The 21,044-nt window shown below is 41.3% G+C and overlaps 1 protein-coding gene across 1 annotated transcript in view; it reads left to right on the forward strand.

The window, feature by feature from the left end:
• Positions 1-21,044, forward strand: part of CACNA1B (calcium voltage-gated channel subunit alpha1 B) — a 1,447,778-nt gene that overhangs the window by 1,276,652 nt on the left and 150,082 nt on the right. The window contains exon 37 of the mRNA XM_030207102.1: positions 20,696-20,823. Within this exon, the coding sequence (XP_030062962.1) occupies positions 20,696-20,823 (128 nt within the window). The remainder of the gene's footprint in view (positions 1-20,695; positions 20,824-21,044) is intronic.

Raw genomic sequence — 21,044 nt, forward strand, 5'->3', positions numbered from 1 at the left:
GCCTTTAACCTTAATAATAAAGAATTCCTCAGGCTGTTTCAGCAGGGAAGCTTCAAATTATTTAACATGAGGCGACATCTAGTGAAGCTTGAGGGATAGTGTAGAGTTTGGTAGCTAAATCTGAAGAAGATGCAGTCTGTTGGTAGCCTTTGGGCCCTCTTTTAGATTTCTTCCCTGGGTCCCGGCATATTTAACACAGCCCTGTTAGAAAAGCCACTCGTATCAAGCCTTTAAATGAGAATAACATGCACCAATAGGATTTACTATGCACAGAGAGGTTAATTTTTAACAGGATGTGCGAGAAGTCCAGAAAGGTGCCTATGCGCCTTTATGAAAGAGGCTTGCAGACCCAGTTTCAAATAACATGCAAATGCCAAGGCACACATTTACAGCCAACATAATGAAGAAAAATGATGTGTAGTGGAGAAACTTTAAAACAAATATATTGGAAAAATCAAAAGAAAAATTAATTATCCAACTAGAATGTGCCCAGCCTGCTTGCTTATTTATTTTTTATAAACATTGTCCAAGATTTGGCATACTCCTGCATCAGGGGCATTAAATGAAGATGTTGAATCAAATTCTGTAAATATAATCGACATTTAAAATAATGTAGGTATATACCACTTTAAGTTTTTGTATAGCATTTTATGTTTTTTTTATATTAAGGCTCTCATTCTGAAACAGAAAAACATATTAAAAAAGCACAAAGCGGCAGATGGACTTTTGTTTTGCGAAAATGTCCAAATCGTTATTTTTTAACCCATTATAAGACGTTTTTCTATGCAGTTCGTCTGCAGTGTGTCGCAATCACTAGGGGGTGTGCTGGGGGCGGGATTTGGGTGTTCCCAAAACTTGGACGTTTTTGCTTTGTTCCATTATGGCAGAAAAACATCCAAGGCTAAAAGTTAGACATTTTGGGCTAGACCTGATTCAATCAAGACTAAGTCACAAAAAGGTGTCCTAAATTACCACTGGAGGGATTACTTACTCCTTCAGTGGTCACTGACCCCCTCCCACTCCCCAAAGATGTGAAAGAAACGGTACATACAAGCCTCTATGACAGCTTCAGATGTTAAGGTCAGTTCTATTAGAGCAGCAAGCAGATCCCTGGAATAGCCTAGTGGTTGGTGCAGTGGACTATAGAAAAGGGGACCCAAGCCTATATCTTACTCTGTTACATTTGTGATGGAAAGTGTGAGCCGTCCATAAAACATTAAATACCTACTGTACCTACATATAGGTGATACCTGCCGCCATAAGGGCTATTGTAGTGGTGTACAGTTGGGTACAGTAGGTTTTTTGATGGGCTTTGGAGGGCTCACCATACAATATAAGGGGGTAACAGTGAGATGTGTACCGCAAACCTTTTATGCGAAGTCCATTGCAGTGCTTCCTAGGGTGCTCCATTTATCTGCTGGGATGTCTGTGTGGCCAGTCTACTAAGAGTGGTGGCTTCCCATACATCCCAATGGCTTGTTTTTGTGCGCTTTTCCCTTGGACTTTTTTTTTTATGTTCTCAAAAGATAGACCCATTAAGCACAAAAACATCTACAAATGGCCATTTTCAAAACGAAAAGATAAAACATTTTTTTGGTTCAAAAATTGCTATGTTTGCCATTTGATTTTTGAACGTTTTCAGCAAAACATCTAAAATCAGATTTAGACGTCATATCAAGAATGCCCCGCCACGTTTTCCAAATAGCAGTTTTTAAAATTCTTTTCTTATGTGTCACCTACTGTGTTTTGGAGCTCTCCCCTTTTATAAATGTGCGGGTAGGTACCTCCTGGTTTTGTTTTTATCCTTGGAAGAATGTGAATTCAAGTGTCTATGCCATTTACGTGCATTTAGCTCCATGTGTACTACTTTTTAAATTGTGCATGTATTTACAGATTTTGGTTCAACATATCTATGTATTGCCCCCTGACACTGGCATATGCTGAAATTTGGCCAAGTCAGGTGTGTTGTAATTGGTTAATTAATTTTTTGTTACTTTATTCCAATAAATCTGTTTGGGTTTTTTAAAGTTTACCAACCCCACATCTGTTTCCTTCACTATTGCGCCTGTCTTTAGATTTGTAGTGGTTCTCTCTGTTGTTACTGTTAGATGCACAAGTATACACATGTTTCAAAAAATAAGTGCACTCTGGGAGGGTAATTTTATAAAGGCTTTTTTGTGTGTGTGAAGGCAGAGTTTAGAACAGATGTATAAATTGGAATTGAAACATCCAGGTCAGGACATCTCAAGTTCTACTAATGTTTTAGAACAGGATCTGCCGATGTAGAGCCTGTTTTAAAATACAAGCTGAAATGGATGTTTATTCACCCATTATAGGTGGCAGGAGCATCCATTTTAGAACCATAAAGGTCTAAAACAGGGGTTCTTAGCCCAGTCCTCAGGACATACCCAGCCAATCAGGTTTTCAGAATACTCACAATGAATATGCATGAGAGAAAATTTGCACAGAATGGTGATAGATCATATTCATTGTGGGTATCCTGAAAACCTGACTGGCTATGGCTAGGTGTGTCCTAAGAAATGGGTTGAGAACCCTTGGACTAAAACATCAAAAGGTCAACACGAACACAGATGTTTGTGCCGGCACCTACACATTTATATGATTAGCAGCATGAACATTTATGTGCCAGAGCATAAATGTTTTTATCAGCCACTTTAGAAATAAAAAAATGTTTTTCTCTAAGTTGTCACTCAGTCAGTATCCTGTGCCGGTTTGGCTTTCAGCCAAGGGGGGGGGGGGGGGGGGGGGGGGAGACATCAACAAGTAGGGCAGTGTTTGACGATCTTTTTGTGGTTGTAACCCCATAATTGCTCTCATAATAAAATTTTGTGACCCCGTGGAAGTACAGAATAATGATGTACCTATGTGGAGCCCACACAGGTTGTGACCACATTTGGGGTCCCAACCCACAGTTTGGAAAGCTCAGCACTAGGGACTAAGGGGATGACCTTCCCTAATCCCTCCATTGGAGTGCTGCTCAGTAGGAGCACTTTTCTGAAACCTAGACATCCTGGATAGCAGGTGTAAATCCAAATCTTGATCTTTTTAGACATAGATGTACATTTCCCGTATGAAATGGGGAATACACGTTTTTTAGGCCCACCCAAGGTCTACCCAAAATACGCCCAGACCATACCCCTTGCCATATACATGTTTTTCAGATTTAGATGTGTATATCCTGGCTTTGTAAAATCAGGATTTAGATGTTTATGCAGTTTAACTATCTACATACCAGTTTATATACATCTAAAATCCAAATAGTGCATCCAAAATAATCACTTAAATGTTTCCTATAAAATTATCCAATGTAAAAGTTCATGCAATGACAAACACAAGTACATTTACAAGACTCAGATGTAGGTGTGTTTGGGCGGGGGGGGGGGGGGGGATTTTGGACAAAGTCATGATTTACATGTGTTATTTATAAAATGAGGAACAGCAAACAGGAAGAACCTCTATGATAAACAAACCAAACCAACAAGAGTAGAGGCTGACCAAAGGGCAAATCCAACTCAGGAGATGATGCTTGAAAGATGCTTTATTTGTTGCTTGAACAAAAGACCCAGCATGGTCTGTGTTTCGGTGTCACAAAATGCCAAATGATATTCACAGGGTATAATAATAGATAAATTTGCCAACGAGTATGCACTCAAAGCAAGAAAAAAACATAAACGTGTGCAAACAAGGGTCCATTCACTGTTTAGTTTGGTCAGTCTCTACTCTTGTTTATAAAATGTATATATACCCCGGATTCTATATATGGTGACTAAATTTGCAGACACAAATCATCACACATTGCCAATTTGCACGTGTAAATTAATTAATGAGCCAGTCAGCACCACTAATTGGCTGCTAACCAATTATTGGTATTAATTGGCCTAAATTGGGATTTACACACACATCATATTCTATAATGATGCACGCGGAAATCCTATAACGCGTAAATTGAAGTGGGCAAGGCTGGGGGTGTTCCCAGAATTTAAGCGCATTGTTACAGAATAGACCAGAAGGCGCTGGCATTTACACCTGTGTAATTGCCAGCGCCTTCAGTTAAATGCTGTTTATGTTCTTTGTCGCTATTTGTTTCCAAAGTTCATGATTCTTACAGGTAGTGAGACAAGTTGTAATCAGAGCCATTGCTATAGGTAATAGGGCATGAATGAGGTAAGAGAATCCATGGGGATGGAATAGGATCTAAGGTACAAGTAGTTTTTCATACCGAAGAAAGACATTTTGTAAAATCTGTAAGGTTAAAAGAAGACCACTGTTGCGTAAATAGTGGAGAGTCAGAAAGTGAAGATTTGGTACTAGATTCTATGACCTTACCATCATGGGAACCTATAACACCTGAGACAGGTGAAGAGCAGTGGTACTATTCTGGTGCAAAAGAACAATTTTTGAAGCACAGATGGAGGCCAAATCCTGGGCTGTGGAATAAGCAACTTGGTTGGTATTGGGATGAGTGGTCAATTCAGAAATTACTGCAGTACATCCATATGGCAAGGGGAGCCAAAAAATGGACATCCAACTCCAATCACAAAAGAGGAAGGGACGTCCGTGTCTATAAAGACTTGGTACTTTGCACATTGAGGTTCAGAAAGGTGCTCTGATTGAGCAGCTATCCACTGAAGGGATTAAGGCATGTCAGTTCCCCTTTCTTCTCCCCGGCGAAACCAGCAAGGGACACCAAGCTCTATGACAGCTTCAAGTAGTATGGACATTCTTAACAGAGCAGCATAAAGATCTGAGTTGCAACCTAACAGTGCAGTGGACTGAGAACCAAGGGACCCAGATTGAAATGTATTTATTTATTTGTTACATTTATATGCCAACCAAAACACAGTGGAAGTTTTTGTATTAATTGTGAATAAATGACAGAGGGGAAGAGGACCTCAGACCAGTGACACTTTTTTAATCAATTAAGATTATAATCATGTGGTCACAAATATGTAATCACTGGTCCTCTACTAGCCTCCTCCCTAAATATTGGTTCGTGCGCTTTTAATATTTATTAATGCTGGATTTCTCAAGCATATTCAGTAAACATTGAACATTAAACACCACAGCTACTTAGCTTAGCTTATTGCTGCTCCAACCAGAGGCTCCCCTACGGTCCCGTTTCGCCACATAGGGCTTCGTCAGGGGAAGAGCACCCTGCAATATTGCACTGTGGTAGAAATCCGGCAAGCCAATGCAGCCGCCACCAAAATGTGCTAAGTAGCTGTGGTGTTTAATGTTCAATGTTTACTGAATATGCTTGAGAAATCCAGCATTAATAAATATTAAAAGCACACGAACCAATATTTAGGGAGGAGGCTGGTAGAGGACCAGTGATTACATATTTGTGACCACATGATTATAATCTTAATTGATTAAAAAAGTGTCACTGGTCTGAGGTCCTCTTCCCCTCTGTCATTTATTCACAATTAATGCAAAAACTTCCGCTGTGTTTTGGTTGTTATGTTCTATAATTCAGCGGAGTGATCCCCTTTTGTTTTTCTTACTTGGGTAGTTACATTTATATGCCACATTTTCCAACCTATTTGCAGGCTCAATGTGGCTTACAAAGTACCATCAATGCGTTTGCCATTTCAGTTGTTAACAAATACAAGATTGTAGTCAAATAAGGTAGAAGTGAATCAGACGTCTGGGTTCAAGGGAAGAGGATAGTATGTTGTCCAGTACGATCATTAATTATGTTGTGTAGCTGGGTGTGGAGATTTATGTTATTATTTATTGCATTTGTATCCCACATTTTCCCACCTATTTGCGGGTTCAGTGTGGCTTACAATACATTGTGAATGGTGGAAATACAGTTTGTTACAACTCGGTTATGGATTACATTGTGAGTGGTTATGCGAAAACAAAGTTAAAGTGTCGTTAAGGGAATAGAACAATGGAGAAGAAAACAAAGTTAAAGTGTCGTTAAGGGAATAGAACAATGGAGAAGAACAATGGAACAATGGAAAAGAAACAGCGGGAACTAATAGGGCAACTGAACAGTAGTAGAAGAACAATTCGGTATAACATTTTTCTATGAGTAGAGGTATAAATGTGGTAAAAAATTCCGGGGGATGGGAATTCAGAAGAGAATGTATTGTTGCATTACTAATAGTGTGTGCGGACTTAATGTGTTTTGATTCTTTCAGTAAATTTTATCAAAGAGATGGGTTTTCAATGATTTGCGGAAATTGGTTAGTTCATAGATCGTTTTCAGGTTGCTTGGTAGTGTATTCCAGAATTGCGTGCTCATATAAGAAAAGGTTGATGCGTGTAGCGTTTTGTATTTTATGCCTTTGCAATTGGGGAAGTGAAGGTTGAGGAAAGTTTGGGATGATCTTTTAGCGTTTCTAGGTGGTAGTCTATTAAGTCAGACATGTAAGCTGGGGCTTCACCGTGAATGATTTTGTGGACTAATGTGCATACTTTAAAAGTAATGCGTTCCTTGAGTGGGAGCCAGTGTAGCTTCTCTCGTAAGGGTTTGGCACTTTCGTATTTTGGTTTTCCGAAGATGAGTCTGGCTGCTGTGTTCTGAGCTGTTTGAAGTTTCCTCAGTGTTTGCTCTTTGCAACCTGCGTATAGTGAGTTGCAGTAATCCAGATGGCTGAGTACGAGGGATTGCACTAGGCTGCGAAAGACGGATCTCGGGAAGAATGGTCTTATTCTTTTCAGTTTCCACATGCAGTAGAACATTTTCTTGGTTGTGTTGTTTGCATGAGTTTCAAGTGTTAAGTGGCGGTCAATAGTAACTCCAAGGATTTTTAGAGTTTCTGAGATTGGAAGGTTTAGTTTAGGTGTGTTTATAGCAGTGAATTCCTTCGTGTTGTACTGGGAGGTGAGTATCAGGCATTGAGTTTTTTCTGCGTTTAGTTTCAATCGAAATGCATCTGCCCAGGAGTTCATGATGTGTAGACTTTGGTTGATTTCATTGAGGATCTCTTTAATGTCTTGTTTGAAAGGGATATATATATGTTGGATCGGTGGGATAGGCCTTTTTGAAGAGGTGGGTTTTTAATGATTTCCTGAAGTTTAGGTGGTCATCTATTGTTTTCACTGCATATGGGAGACCATTCCATAGTTGTGCGCTTATGTAGGAGAAACTATATGCATAAGTTGTCTTGTATTTTAGCCTTTTGCAGTTTGGGTAATGTAAGTTTCAGTATGATCTGGTTGATCTGTGTTTGTTTCTAGCTGGTAGATCTATGAGGTCTGTCATGTATCCTGGGACTACACCGTAGATGATTTTGTGGACCAGTGTGCAGATTTTGAAGATGATCCGTTCTTTGATTAGGAGCCAGTGCAGCTTTTCTCGAAGGGGTTTAGCGCTTTCGAATTGTGTTTTACCATATATCAGTCTGGCTGCTGTGTTTTGAGCAGTCTGGAGTTTTTTTGTGAGTTGTTCTTTACATCCTGCATAGATTCCGTTGCAGTAATCTGCATGGCTTAGGACCATTGATTGTATTAGTTTACGCAAGGTGTCCCTCGGGCAGAAAGGTTTTATCCGTTTGTTTCCACATTGTGTAGAACATTTTCTTTATTACGGTTTTTACTTGGCTTTCAAGAGTGAGGTTGCGGTCGATTGTGACTCCAAGTATTTTTAGGGTGTTTGAGATAGGGAGTGCGTATCCTGGGGTATTTATTGTTGTAGGTTTGTAGTTGTTATGTTGGTATGAGAGGATAAGGCAGTGTGTTTTTTCGGTGTTCAGTTTCAGTTGGAATGAGTTTGCCCATGAGTCCATGATGTTCAGGCCCTCACTGATTTCAGTAGTTATTTCAGTCAAGGCATGTCTGAAGGGAATGTAGATTGTAACATCATCTGCATAGATGAATGGGTTAAGGCCTCAATTGGATAAGGACTTTGCTAGTGGGATCATCATCATGTTGAAGAGTATTGGTGATTATTTATTTATTTATTTGTTTGCTGCATTTGTATCCCACATTTTCCCACCTATTTGCAGGCTCAATGTAGCTTAATTATGTTGCAATGGCAATCACATTAACGGAATAAGAAGTTCAGAATATTATTACAAATAAGGTGCATAAGAAAGTCAGGTAAACTAGAAGTAGATAAATAGATAATTCATAACATAATGAGAGCAGGACAAGCTATAGTGTTCAATAATGAGAATGCAATTAAAGTAATCAAATTAGGAGAGTTCAATAAACGCTAGTTCTGGTGTAGTTTAGGAGTCAATTCATTATGGAGGATCCTTTTTATAAGTCTCTTTGAACAAGTTAGTCTTCAGTAGTTTGCGGAAGGTTGTCAAATTGTGCGTTGTTTTTATGGTATTCGGTAATTCATTCCATAGTTGCGTGCATATGTAGGAGAAGCTAGATGCATGTATAGATTTGTATTTAAGTCCTCTGCAGTTGGGATAGTGGAGGTTTAAGAAAGTGCATGATGAACTTTTGTTATTTTTTGCTGGTAAGTCTATTAGGTCAGACATGTAAGATGGGGCCTCTCCATAAATGATTTTTTGAACCAAGGTGCAAATTTTGAAAGCAATTCGATCTTTTAATGGGAGCCAATGTAATTTTTCTCTAAGGGGTTTGGCATTTTCATATTTTGCTTTTCCGAATATGAGTCTGGCTGCGGTGTTTTGGGCAGTCTGGAGTTTCTTAATGGTTTGTGCTTTGCATCCTGCATAGATGGAATTACAATAATCCAAATACCAACAATTGCACCAGATTGCGGAATGTCTCCCTTGGGAAGAAAGGTTTCACTCTTCTAAGCTTCCACATTGCATGGAACATCTTCTTTATAACATTTTTCACATGGCTATCTAGGGTAAGATTTCGGTCAATTGTTACACCCAGGAGTTTCAGGGTGTTCGCAACAGGAAGAGTATGGCTTGGTGTATTTATATTAGTATAGATGATTTTATTATACTGCGATGATAGTATAAGACATTGCGTCTTTTCTGCGTTGAGTTTTAGCTGGAATGCATCTGCCCAAGAATTCATTATTTGGAAGCTGAGATTGATTTTATCTGCAATAATGGTGATCCTTGAGGTACTCCGCAGTCTGCTTTCCACGGTGATGGTATGTTTGAATTTGATTTTACTTGGTATATACTGGTGGTTAAAAAGCCTTTGATCCAATTGAGTACATTTCCTACAATCCCGAAGTGGCCAAGGATTCTTAATAGTATATTATGGTTTACCATGTCGAATGCGCGCGACATGTTGAATTGAAGAAGAAGTATGCTTTTATCTATGGCTGTTTCCTGTTTGAATTTGGCCAGGAGAGTGACTAGGACAGTTTTGGTACTATAGTGGGAGCGGAATCCTGATTGTGAGTCATGTAGTATTGAGTGTTTGTCCAGGTATTCCGTAAGCTGTTTGGTCACTAGGTTGTCCATCAATTTTACTACTAGAGGGATGGACGCAACTGGGCAGTAGTTGGTGAGGTCGTTTGTTTTTTTCTTAGTATCTTTAGGTAGTGGGGTGAGTAGGATGTTGCCATAGTCCTCGGGGAAGAAACCTTGTTGTAGCATGAAGTTTAGGTGGGATGTGAGGTCTTCTATGAATTGGTTGGGGGCGGATTTAAGTAGATGACTGGGACATATGTCCAGTTTGCAGTGGGTGTTGGCGAATCTGTGAGTTGCTTGTGTAACTGATTCAATGGTGAGTAGATTGAATGTAGACCAGATATGGTCAGCTGGGTATACGCCCGGGGTTGGTTCTAGGTCATCAAAGAATTTTTCGATGTCAGTGTTGTGATGAGGAAAAGTGCTGTGTAATTTTGTTATTTTGTCCTTGAAGTAGGTAGCCAGTTTATCTGCAGATGGGATGTCTGTGTTGGATGTAGTAACAGGGGTGGTATCTAGTAACTTATTTACGAGTTGAAATAGTTTCTTAAGATCTTTGTTATCTGGTCCTAGTTTAGTCTTTAGTAGGACCTTTTGGTTTGTCTAATTGCATATTTGTATTTTCCCTGTATTTGTTTCCATGCATTGAGTTCATTTTTAGTTTTTTTCCATGCACGTTCAAGTTTTCTGGATTGTGTTTTGAGTTTTTTTAAGTCATCATTGAACCATGGTATCTAGTTTTGTCTTTTTGATATTCTTGTCTTTATGTGTGCTATTTTGTTTAGTACGCCACTGCATCTAGCCTCCCAGTGGTTGAGATAGTTTATGGAGTCAGTTCGTGTTGTCCATTCGTTGTCGTAAATCTGTTGCCAGAATATTTGTGGATCTATTTGCCCTCTCATAGTGTAGGTTATTTGTTCTGGTATATGATTTGAGCCCGTCTTTCGCCAATTTAGCGATAGGTTCAGTTTGTATTGATCGGTCCAAGGTACTTCTGACCATTTGATATCCATTATTGATAGGTTAAGATCTGTGGACATTTTGTGTGATAAGAGGTTCAGTTTGTGTCCTTTGGTGTGAGTAGTTTGCATGTGAGGCCATGTGAGATCCCATGACTGTAAGAAATCTTTGCATTCACGTGCATTGGTTGAGTTGGGGTCCTCTAGGTGAAGGTTTATATTGCCTAGTATTAGTGTGTTAGGATTGTTTACACAAGTGTTTGAGATAAAGTCCGTGAAGATGGTTGGCTTTTGTTCCATTTACCAGGCGGTCTGTAAAACAGAACGCAAGTTAGTTGATCAGAGAGGGATTTATTTTGAATTCTGAGTGAAGCAATTTCTAGTTGGGGTATTATGGACTCGGCGATGGTTTCGGTGGTGAATTGTGCTTGGTGGATTAGCGCGATGCCTCCACCTCTCTTTTCAAATCTGGTGCAATGAGTGATTTTGTAGCCTAGAGGACATAGTTTGAGGATTATGGGGTCCTTTTGATTGTGGATCCATGTTTCACTGATGAAGATAAGACCAAGGTTTTCTGAATTAATCCAAATTAATCTCAAATCAGATTTTTTTTTAATTTAGTTTAAATTGTGAGCCCTCCAAAGACAGAAAAACTGAATGTACACTACTTTAATAGCCTTCAGGCTTACAGGTGTCTTATATAATCAGATGCAGTAGGTATTTTTCTGTCCCTGGAGGGCTCACAATTTAAAGAAAAAAAACGCGAACAGCTGAAGTGGGATTTGAACCTTGGTACCTGATTCTGAACCCACTGCTCTAACCATTCTGCTAGCATGAGCTCTGCTCTGCATGGATGTCTGTGTGGCCATTTTATAAGATGCAACCAAACACCGTAGAAATGTATTTGTCTGCTGCTTAAGAATAAAACTAATATGAGCAGGAAAAGACCTCAAACCAGCCCCAGTGTTACAGTGACATAATCACTGACAACTCCAAAGCACTTGCTAGGCAGTAGTGTCATCACTGGTCAAAAACCTCCTTCAAATGTGTACTTTTCTTTTCTTTTTTTGTTATCGATTTTTCTTTGCTCAAAAAACCACCCAACAATCAATAATGCCAAAAAATATATGGAAATGGCCACTTAGCTTCCTCGACAAATCCGGCCACTTCACTCCCAGTCTCGTTACTCCCGATGGGGACCCATTTCACCCTCCAGCTTTCTCAAGGGAGAACGGGGAGCTCACCAGGGCGTTTTGTGTTCTTCTTTGCATTCAATTCACAGGAAAAAATAAAAGTACCCATTTCAAGGAGGTTTTTGGCCAGTGATGACAGTACTGCCTAGGAAGTGCTTTGGAGTTGTCAGTGATAATGTCACTGTAGAACTGGGGTTGGTTTGAGGTCTTTTCCTCCTCATGTTAGTTTTATACTTAAGTTCAGATGAGTAAATTTCTACAGTTGGTTGCAAGTTTGTTGAAGTTTCCATAGAAGACTATATAAGTTATTTTGAAGTGATCTTTGGTTCATTTTATAAGATGAACATTCCTATGTTGCACATAGACATCTATGTCCCTTGTTTTCCCCATTCATAATTTGGATGTTTAGTTTGTAAAATGGATGTTTAAGGTAGACATTCCCAATATATGGACATCCATCTCACATGTATTTTAGAACAGGCTGATGTGATGGCTGAGCCTTGATCGGATGCCTGGAAGCTCAGCTACACTCCCCCACAAGCAGAAACCCCAAATATTATAGCACCGCGGGATGCGAGGATATGAGTAATTAGACTTACTTGTACTAGATTTCATTGACAAGAAGAGCACGCGCTGGGAACATTTGGGCATGCCGATTCGGTTGGCGCAGCTGGGTAAAGAGCAAGCTGCAGGCAGCGCGCAAGATGGTGGCTTCACAGCGTGACTCGCCAGTGACGCATGCGACGGAGGACACTATCTACTTATCTATGAGGCATATGTCTAATCTGCTAGATGAGAAACTTGCCCAATCCCATGCTGCCTTAGATGAGTTGAAGGACTCAGTAGCTGGCCATGCGGTACGCATGCAGCAGGCAGAGGATCGCATCTCCGCCCAAGAGGACCGAGTTCAGTCAATGGAGACTCGGTTGGGAGCACTTGAAACGCAGTGTCGACAACTGATGGAGAGAGTCGAAGATCATGAAAACAGGGGGAGAAGAAATAACATCCGTATTACAGGCCTGCCGGAATCTATCAAGGACACAGATTTATTGGAAATATCAGAGATGGCTTCCAGCAGCAGTTGGCCTACCAAAGGATGCGAGCCTGGTGCACGTGGAACGAGTTCATCGTGTGGGGAGTAGAAGAGAGGATTGTGCTAGACCGCGTCCTGTTATAGCCCGCTTTCTCAATTATGCCATCAAAGGCCGGATTATGGAGTTATACAAAAAGAAACGCGTTCTGGATTATAAGGGTGCCAAACTGCTGTTGTTTCAGGATTACTCACTCAAAGTATCCAAGTAGTGGAGGGTTTTGGCGCCTTTTTGCTCCCAGGTTTATGATAAAGAAATAAAATTTGCTTTCCAATACCCAGCGAAGGTGTGAGTGGTACATAATAACCACACTTTGGTCTTCATGTCTTCACGACTGCTGAGGGACTACAAGCCTTCATGGAACAACTACCGTCTTCTTGAAGCTTGGGGTTCCACTAAAGCCACTAAAGTCATTTGCATGCTGGGGGCATTGATGAAAGCTACTGAATCTGCGCCTGTTCTATTATCATTGTCTACATAGAGTAAAGGATGTGGCCTGATCCAAGACTCAAGCTTCAAGAGGCAAACTCCAGCGTTCAATTTTGAAGTATTTAATTGTGAATGACAAGACTCAGTGTGTTTGGTTATCCTGTATGGCATGCCGTTGTGTGCTGAACTATATTTCATGGTTGTCAGATGTGCAGGGGTTTATAGAATGTTATTTGGTTACTTGACAACTAGGGGTGTGGGGGGGGGGAGTGGGAGAGAGTTAAAGATTGATATTGGATGTTTGGGGTTAGGATACAAAGTGGGAAGAGGGGTGTTGTTAGGGGATGGGGATGTGTATGGGTTTGTGTGTGGTTACTGTGCTTGGTGGGGGGTTGTGGACGGCCTTCGGTCATATGGGAAGAATTTCAGTGGAGAAGGGTGTATGAGATGTGTGCATGGGGGATGTATGGAGGGAGTATTGTGTGGATATTAACTCAGTTGTGGGGTATATTTAGGGTAGGAAGAAAACTTTCCATGTTCTTGGGGAACCTGCTACATGGTGTCTGTAGGTTGGGGTGGCTACTTACTTTCAGCCGAGACGACCTGGCTGGGAAATGTTTTGAGATGTTTTTTGCCCTATGAGTGTCTTGCCTGCATGGGATAATGGGTGACCTGCGTATTGCCACCTTGAATGTGGATGGGATCAATTCACCTGTGAAACGCACAAAGATATTAAATTATACCAGACGTCACAGAGCAGACAGCTTACTCCTGCAGGAGACTCATTTAACTAATGCTGAACATAGTAAATTGAAGAGGGATTGGGTTGGGGAATTGGTGTTTGCATCTTATAATGGCAGACAGAGGGGAGTGACAATTCTCATTTACAAAAAGCTTGACTTATTTGCTATAAGACTATTGCTGACCCGGAGGGCAGGTATGTGGTCTGGATGTGGGATATTCAAGGGAAAAAAATGGCTATTTGCTCTGTATACACCCTGAATGTTTACTCCCATAAATTATTTTCTAACCTTTTGGCAACTCTGGCATCACTAGCTGGGTATCCTCTCATGGTGGGGGAGATTTTAATATCACAGCTGATCCCCTCCTAGATTGCAATCCCCCAAAGCCTAGGTACAAGAACTATGAGGCACGAGGAGTTAACTTCCTTCAGTGAGAGCTGAACCTCCTCGATATGTGGAGAATATTACACCCAGGTGAGCGGGATTTCACTTTTTTTCTCTCAAGTTGTAAAGGCGGCTAGCTTAGCGGAGTTTAAAAAAGGTTTGGACAGCTTCCTAAAGGAAAAGTCCATAGACCATTATTAAATAGACTTGGGGAAAATCCACTGTTTCTGGGATAAGCAGTATAAAATGTTTTGTACTTTTTGGGGATCTTGTCAGGTATTTGTTACCTGGATTGGCCACTGTTGGAATCAGGATGCTGGGCTTGATGGACCTTTGGCCTTTCCCAGTATGGCAATACTTATATACTTAAGTTCATAGGGTGCATGCCCGTTTAGATTATATTTTTCTGTCCTCTTCGCTCATCAGCAGCCAGGAAGGCAGCTATGGAGGATGGGGTGGTGTCAGATCATGGCATGGCTTGGGTGGAAATAGGCCTATTTGGTCAGAATAGGTGGGGAGGGTGGCGAATGAACCCTTCCCTTTATCTAGACACCGATTTTTAGCAGTTCCTGGTAAGGGAGTGGGATCATTATCTTGGGGACAACGACCCGTCAGGAATGGACTCGGTAATATATTGGGAGGCAGGGAAAGCAGTGATACGGGAGAAAATAATTGAATACAGTGCTAGAGTTCGGAAAATGCAGGACCAGGAGCTGGTTGGCTTGGCACGCCAGCTTCACGCTATAAGAGCACGATTGGTGAGGGGAGGCCCAGAAAAAGCCAGGCAGGAATACTCAGACCTCAAACAGAAAATTAATTCTATTTTAAATCAAGGAGCCTTGAGAGACATTCAGATGTATAAATATCAGCTGCACAAATGGAGCAACAAGGCGGGAAAACCTTTAGCTAATTTGATTTATTTTATTTTATTTATTTATTTGTTGCATTTGTATCCCACATTTTCTCACCTCTTTGCAGGCTCAATGTGGCTTACATGGTACCGTGATCGGCGTTAACCGATTCCAGTGTAACAATTACAAGTTGCAAGTAATATGAAAGTGATATTATGGTAGAGTGAGATGTGGGGATTAGAGAAAGCTTTTTCAGGGGGCTACATCTTCCCACTTTGACCCCAGATGAACTAGGCAGTCTTAACGCCACGATCACAGGCGAAGAGATCCAGCAAGCGCTGAAACGTCTTAAGCTGGCAAAAGCCCCATGCCCGGATGGCCTGGGCCCAGAATTCCGGATCTTGGGCCATAATTTTGTGGGCCCCTTTCAAGCACTATGTCAAGCCTTATCTGTGCAGGGAGTTGGTAGGCTCGCACATGCCACTATTGTAGTTCTCCCCAAGCCGGAAAGGGATCGGGAGTTATTGGGCTGTTATCACCCAATCTCTCTGTTGAACCAAGATTTGAAGCTTTTTGCTTGCATTTTGGCATCCAGATTGGGGAAAGTGTTACTTGGATTAGTACAACCGGACCAAACACGATTTGTGTCTGGAAGGTTTGCATCCACAAATATTTTAAGGGCGCTGAGTGTGATATCGGCTAAGAGGGGGAAGCCGGGGGATACCATTATAACTAGCCAAGATGCTGAAAAAGCATTTGATAAAATCTTGTGGGATTATCTGTTCTGGGTTCTACCCCAATTCGGGATCATGGGGGAATTTCTTACGGGGGTTCGTGCACTTTATTCTAACCCGACTGCACAAATAATGATTAATGGCCAGCTCACCCCCTCCTTTACCCTAGAACTGGGGAAGAGACAGGGCTGCTCATTGTCCCCTATGCTGTTTGTTCTTTCCCTTGAGCCTCTAGCGTGTAAAATCCGCCAATCCGCAGCAAGTGGTATTCGGGTGGGACTCCCAGGAATTTAGAATAAATCTGTTCGTTGATATGTTGGTTTTTCTAGAACATGCCTCCCAGGATATAGCTGTCCTGGTGGAGCTTATCCAGCAGTTTGGTGCTTTTTCAGGACTGCAAATTAACTTTGATAAATTGGAGGCGATGGCGCTGTCCTCCAAGTGCCCCTGTAGAACTATACCTAACTTTCCACTGACCTGGACTTCAGGCCCGTTAAAGTACTTGGGGGTGCACTTGCATGCAGATGTTGGGATCATGTATACTAAAAATGTGCGTGACCAAATCACTAATATTCGGATGTTGTGTAGCAGGTGGAGGGATATCCCTGTTTCCCTTCTGGGCAGGGTAGCTTTGGTAAAAATGGTGTTATTGCCTAAAATTCTTTACCCGCTGCAGATGATGCCTCTCTGGATCACTAGGAAAGATGGGGCAATATATAGATGAGTGGTGACCTCCTTTATATGGTCATATCGAAGGGCACGGATAGGGCACTCTAAGCTTGCTAGCCCTAGGGAGCAGGAGTGCTTGAATCTGCTAGATATACGTCTTTACAATGTAGCAGCTTTGCTTCGTTGGATGAACGAGCTGCACACGGGGGAGAACCGTTATGCCCCTACGGGCCTTTGGTCACATGAGGCCTTCCCCTACACTGTCTATAACATCCTCCAAACCAGGGATGTGGGGGGCACCATGTCGCCTTTGTTAAGACCTCTACGTAGGGCATGGGAGTGGTGATCGTGGCTTGGGGGTGATGTGGGGGCCTCACCATTTCTGGAGCTTGTGCAGAACCCAGACTTCCCTGCGGTGCTAGGTTTCAGTACCTGGGACTTGTGGAGGAGTGAGGGTTGCAGATTTGTGGGACAGATATAAGAGCTGGGTGAGGGCTATATACCATCCTTTCAAGAATATCAGAGAAAGTGGTGACTACCCACCAACTTTATTTTTTCTTATTTTCAACTTAGACTTTACATTATGTCTTCTCTGTGGAGAAAGGGAGGCCAATACACAGTTTTCACTAAGCTGGATACCATGTTTTTGCAGACTCCACCCTCTTCAAACAAACTTTCAGTGTGGTATAGAATGGGTAGGGAGTATCAGGTCTCTGGTCTTATGGATCAGTTAGCACGGAGGTGGAGTTTCAGTTTGGGAGAAACTTTAACTGGGAAGGATTTATCTACATATTTTGAGCTGGCTTTTCAAATTACCCCTAATGCGAGTTTGCATGAAACCCAATTTAAGATTTTGCATGATGTTTATATTTCTAAATGTAAGGGGAAATTTATGAAGTTATGGGATACAGAGGTGTGTGACAAATGTGAAACAAGTAAAGGCACTACAGTGCACCATTTCTTGGAACGTGTTAAGCTTTAACTCTTTTGGTCTGGGGTGTTGGCTACTATAGAGGCAGTAGTGGGAGCAACTTGTGAATGGACATATGCAATCCTCCTCCTGTGGTTGGGCTCTGCCTTCAGTGCGCAGGGCCTATTGGACTACCAACAAAGATTTGTCATGCTGGCACTGATGTTTAGGGTTACCATATGGCTCCAGAAAAAGGAGGACGGATTGAGCCAGCCGGGTTTTACTTCCATTGCTTTCAATGGAAGTAATTGAGCCAGCCGGGTTTTACTTCCATTGCTTGAAAGCAATGGAAGTAAAACCCGGCTGGCTCAATCCGTCCTTCTTTTTCTGGAGCCATATGGTAACCCTACTGATGTTGGCCCAACAGTGCTACATCATTGGGTAGGGAAAGACCCTCCCACACTAGCCGAATGGAAGGCTAGAATGTTGCAGATGGCCTCCTGGGAGTTGCTGCATCTCATCCCGTCGACAAAAAGCCTACAGGAACACCTCTCAAACGAAATATGGACACTTGGAAAAAGTTACAGGACTATTTAGCAGGGCAAGCACTGCCTGACCCTGAGGGGGTTAGGGAGGGAGGGTTATAACATGAAAATGTGAGTGGCACACGGGTTTCCGCAATGTGACTGTTTTTTTGTATTCTTAGTTACTCCTTGGAGATTTGTGGTATTGTGTACCTCACTGCTTGTTTGGTGTGTCATTCTTCAATAAAGATAGTTAAAAAAAAAAAAAAAGAACAGGCTGTATCCTATTCAAAAATACATACGAGATGGACGTCCATTTTTGATGTACTGACCGAACATCCATATTTTGAGTTGCACGTCCTTTCTAAAATGCTGTTCCACATTTCTACTGATAACATCAGCTTCATGTGACAGTGTTGATATGCTTACCATCAGCAGAATATTGGTAGGCTGCTAAGCATGCAAATTGCAACCTTAGTGGGCCAGAAGAGCACTTTGATCTTTATCCAGCCTGTGGACTATAGTTTTCCCATGTGTGTTCTAGAAAAAGGGAACATCAGGAAGAGTAGCATAAGGAAATATTTCTTCATAGAAAAGAGGTAGATCATGAAAAGAGCATCCCAGCAGAGATGCCAAAAGTATAACAATTCCACATCTAAGTAGATAAAGAGGATGTGGAGATAGAGTCTGAGCTCAGATACTCTGCAGCAATACATTAGGAATGGGCAGCTTGAGCACTTTTGTATTTCTTATCTGATGTCTTTTTTGTCAATCTTGGTTTCATTTTCCACATTACTCCAGTATAAGGTATAAAACAATCTTCTGCTTGTGCTCCACCTAGATATGGCTGCAGCCCTCCTCTTGTAATTAGGAAAAGGAATAAGTTGTGAACATATTACACCAGTTCTGGAGTGTCATTAGCAACCTGCAAAAGAAAAGTCCAAATTCAAGAATTCTCTGGCTACTTGGTATCTAGTTGTACAGTTGTGTCATTAATGGCCTTGTCAGAATCTTAGGTAATCTCAACAGGTATTACTAGCCACACCATACGCTCTGATGGCCAAGCTCATGTCTGCCAGCAGAAAGTATTAACTATTTTGCACAAGCATTGTAAAGCAGAATTCCCACTGAGGCTCGTACAGAGATTGAGTTGTTTTTATTTAGTGAAAGAATTAAGACATGGTTGCATAAGCAAACTTTCTCTTAAGTCAAAAATGGTGTTTGATAACTGTAATCTTTATTTTGTTTCAGTGCTGTAATTTAAACGTGCGCCAAAGACAGGACTGCTATTTAGGCAGTCCAATTTGACTGCTAAACTTAGCCGGTGAAGCGTTGAATATTAGCTATGGGTTAGATTCTATATATGGCGCCTGTAAAATCTGCGCAGTAAAAAAAAATACACCTAGGCGTATTCTATAAAGTACGCCTAAATTTAGGCATACTTTATAGAATAGGCCTAAATTTCTGCACGGTTTATAGACTATGCCGAGTGCCCATCAGCACGGCTAAATTTAGTCGTGGGCAGTTACAGATAAATCCCAACGCCTAAATTAGGTGCAGACCAGCTATATTCTATAACAACGTGCATAGATTTGAGAAATACCCACTCCATGCCCATGGCCGCATCCCCTTTTCAACTATGCAACTTAAAATTTACAGGCATCACGTTGCAGAATATGCTTAGACAGTTGTGTGTGTAAATTCTAATTAATGGCAATTAGTGTCAATAATTGCTTAAGTAGCAATCAGCACTGATTGGCTTTTTAACTAACTAAGATGTGTGCATAAATCCAGAATACGACTGAATTTGCGCACACAACTTAAGTCGTGCTATATAGAATGCGGGGGTATGCGCTAAGCACTGATATTCAGCAGAGATAACAGGCCATCACTTGCTGAATATTAGCGCTTAGCTGGCTAAGTGCACTGAATATCGGCCAGAAGTGCATCTTTATAAAATATTAGTGTAAGCAGCAGAACTTGTCTACATTGCAGGCACGGACATTTACCACTGCTCTTCATCTGGTGTAAATGACCATGTTTAGATTACATACCTTTAGGGCCCTTTTACTAAGGTGCGCCGAAAAATGAGCTGCGCTAGTGTAGGTGTGTGTTTTGAGTGCGCATAGATCCATTTTTCAGTGAGACTGTAAAAAAGGCCTTTTTAAAATTTTTGCTGAAAATGGACATGCGGCTAAATAAAAATTGGCACGCGTCCATTTTGGGTCTGAGAGCTTACCGCCAGCCATTGATTTAGCAGTAAGGTCTTAAAGCGGTAATCGTCTACACACATAGAATGACAATTACCACCCTTTTTTTGCTGCGTGCCAGAAAATAAAAATTGTTTTCCGGCATGTGTAGTGGACGCGCATCAAAAATGAAATTACTGCAAGGGCCATGCAGTAGCCAGGCGGTAACTCAAAATTCACATTTGTTGGGTGCACATAGGCACCTACACAGTTTAGTAAAAGGGCCCCTTTATAAATTAGCATATTTTATAATCTGCATGTGTCTTTGTGAACTTTGCCCATGCTCCACTGTAATTTCTCCCCTGTACGCACATGGGCAAAATACGCACCATCATGTCAATATGCATACTTTTATGCAGGTTGTAATTATATAACAGGCCATTTATGCATGGATGTGACCACATACACACAAAAATGAGTTTATAAAGCAATCCCCATGGAGTATATCCATGCTGTGTTCTCTTCTGTTATCCGCTTTATGCTGCAGAAGTAAAGGTGGAATGCCAAATACAATCACAGAAATATTTTTTCTTCATTCTCCTGTTTTTGGATGAAAGCACAGAGTTAAAAGGACATTTTCTCTTCTTTTTATGCTGTTGGTATTCATTATGTCTTTGTTGCCTGCAGATGTTAAATCTCTTTGTTGCTGTCATCATGGATAACTTTGAATACCTAACACGAGATTCCTCCATCCTGGGCCCCCACCACCTGGATGAATATATTCGAGTCTGGGGAGAATATGACCCAGCAGCTTGGTATGTATGTGGTGTGTCTGTCTTATTTGTTTTGTGCATAGTGCTTAACTCTACGGAAATGATAATCTGAGATGGAGGGACACCTGGAAAGTACACTTACCAGCTAAATGCACAGGTGATACAGTCAGGCTAGCTTTGTGTCACTATGGGAGTATTACTTTTCAGATTAAGTGTTATTCCAGTTTCTGAAAAGTGCTGTTTCTCCATTTTAAATCACAAAG

This window comes from Microcaecilia unicolor, chromosome 6, assembly GCF_901765095.1.
Source record: "Microcaecilia unicolor chromosome 6, aMicUni1.1, whole genome shotgun sequence".
Taxonomy (NCBI): domain Eukaryota; kingdom Metazoa; phylum Chordata; class Amphibia; order Gymnophiona; family Siphonopidae; genus Microcaecilia; species Microcaecilia unicolor.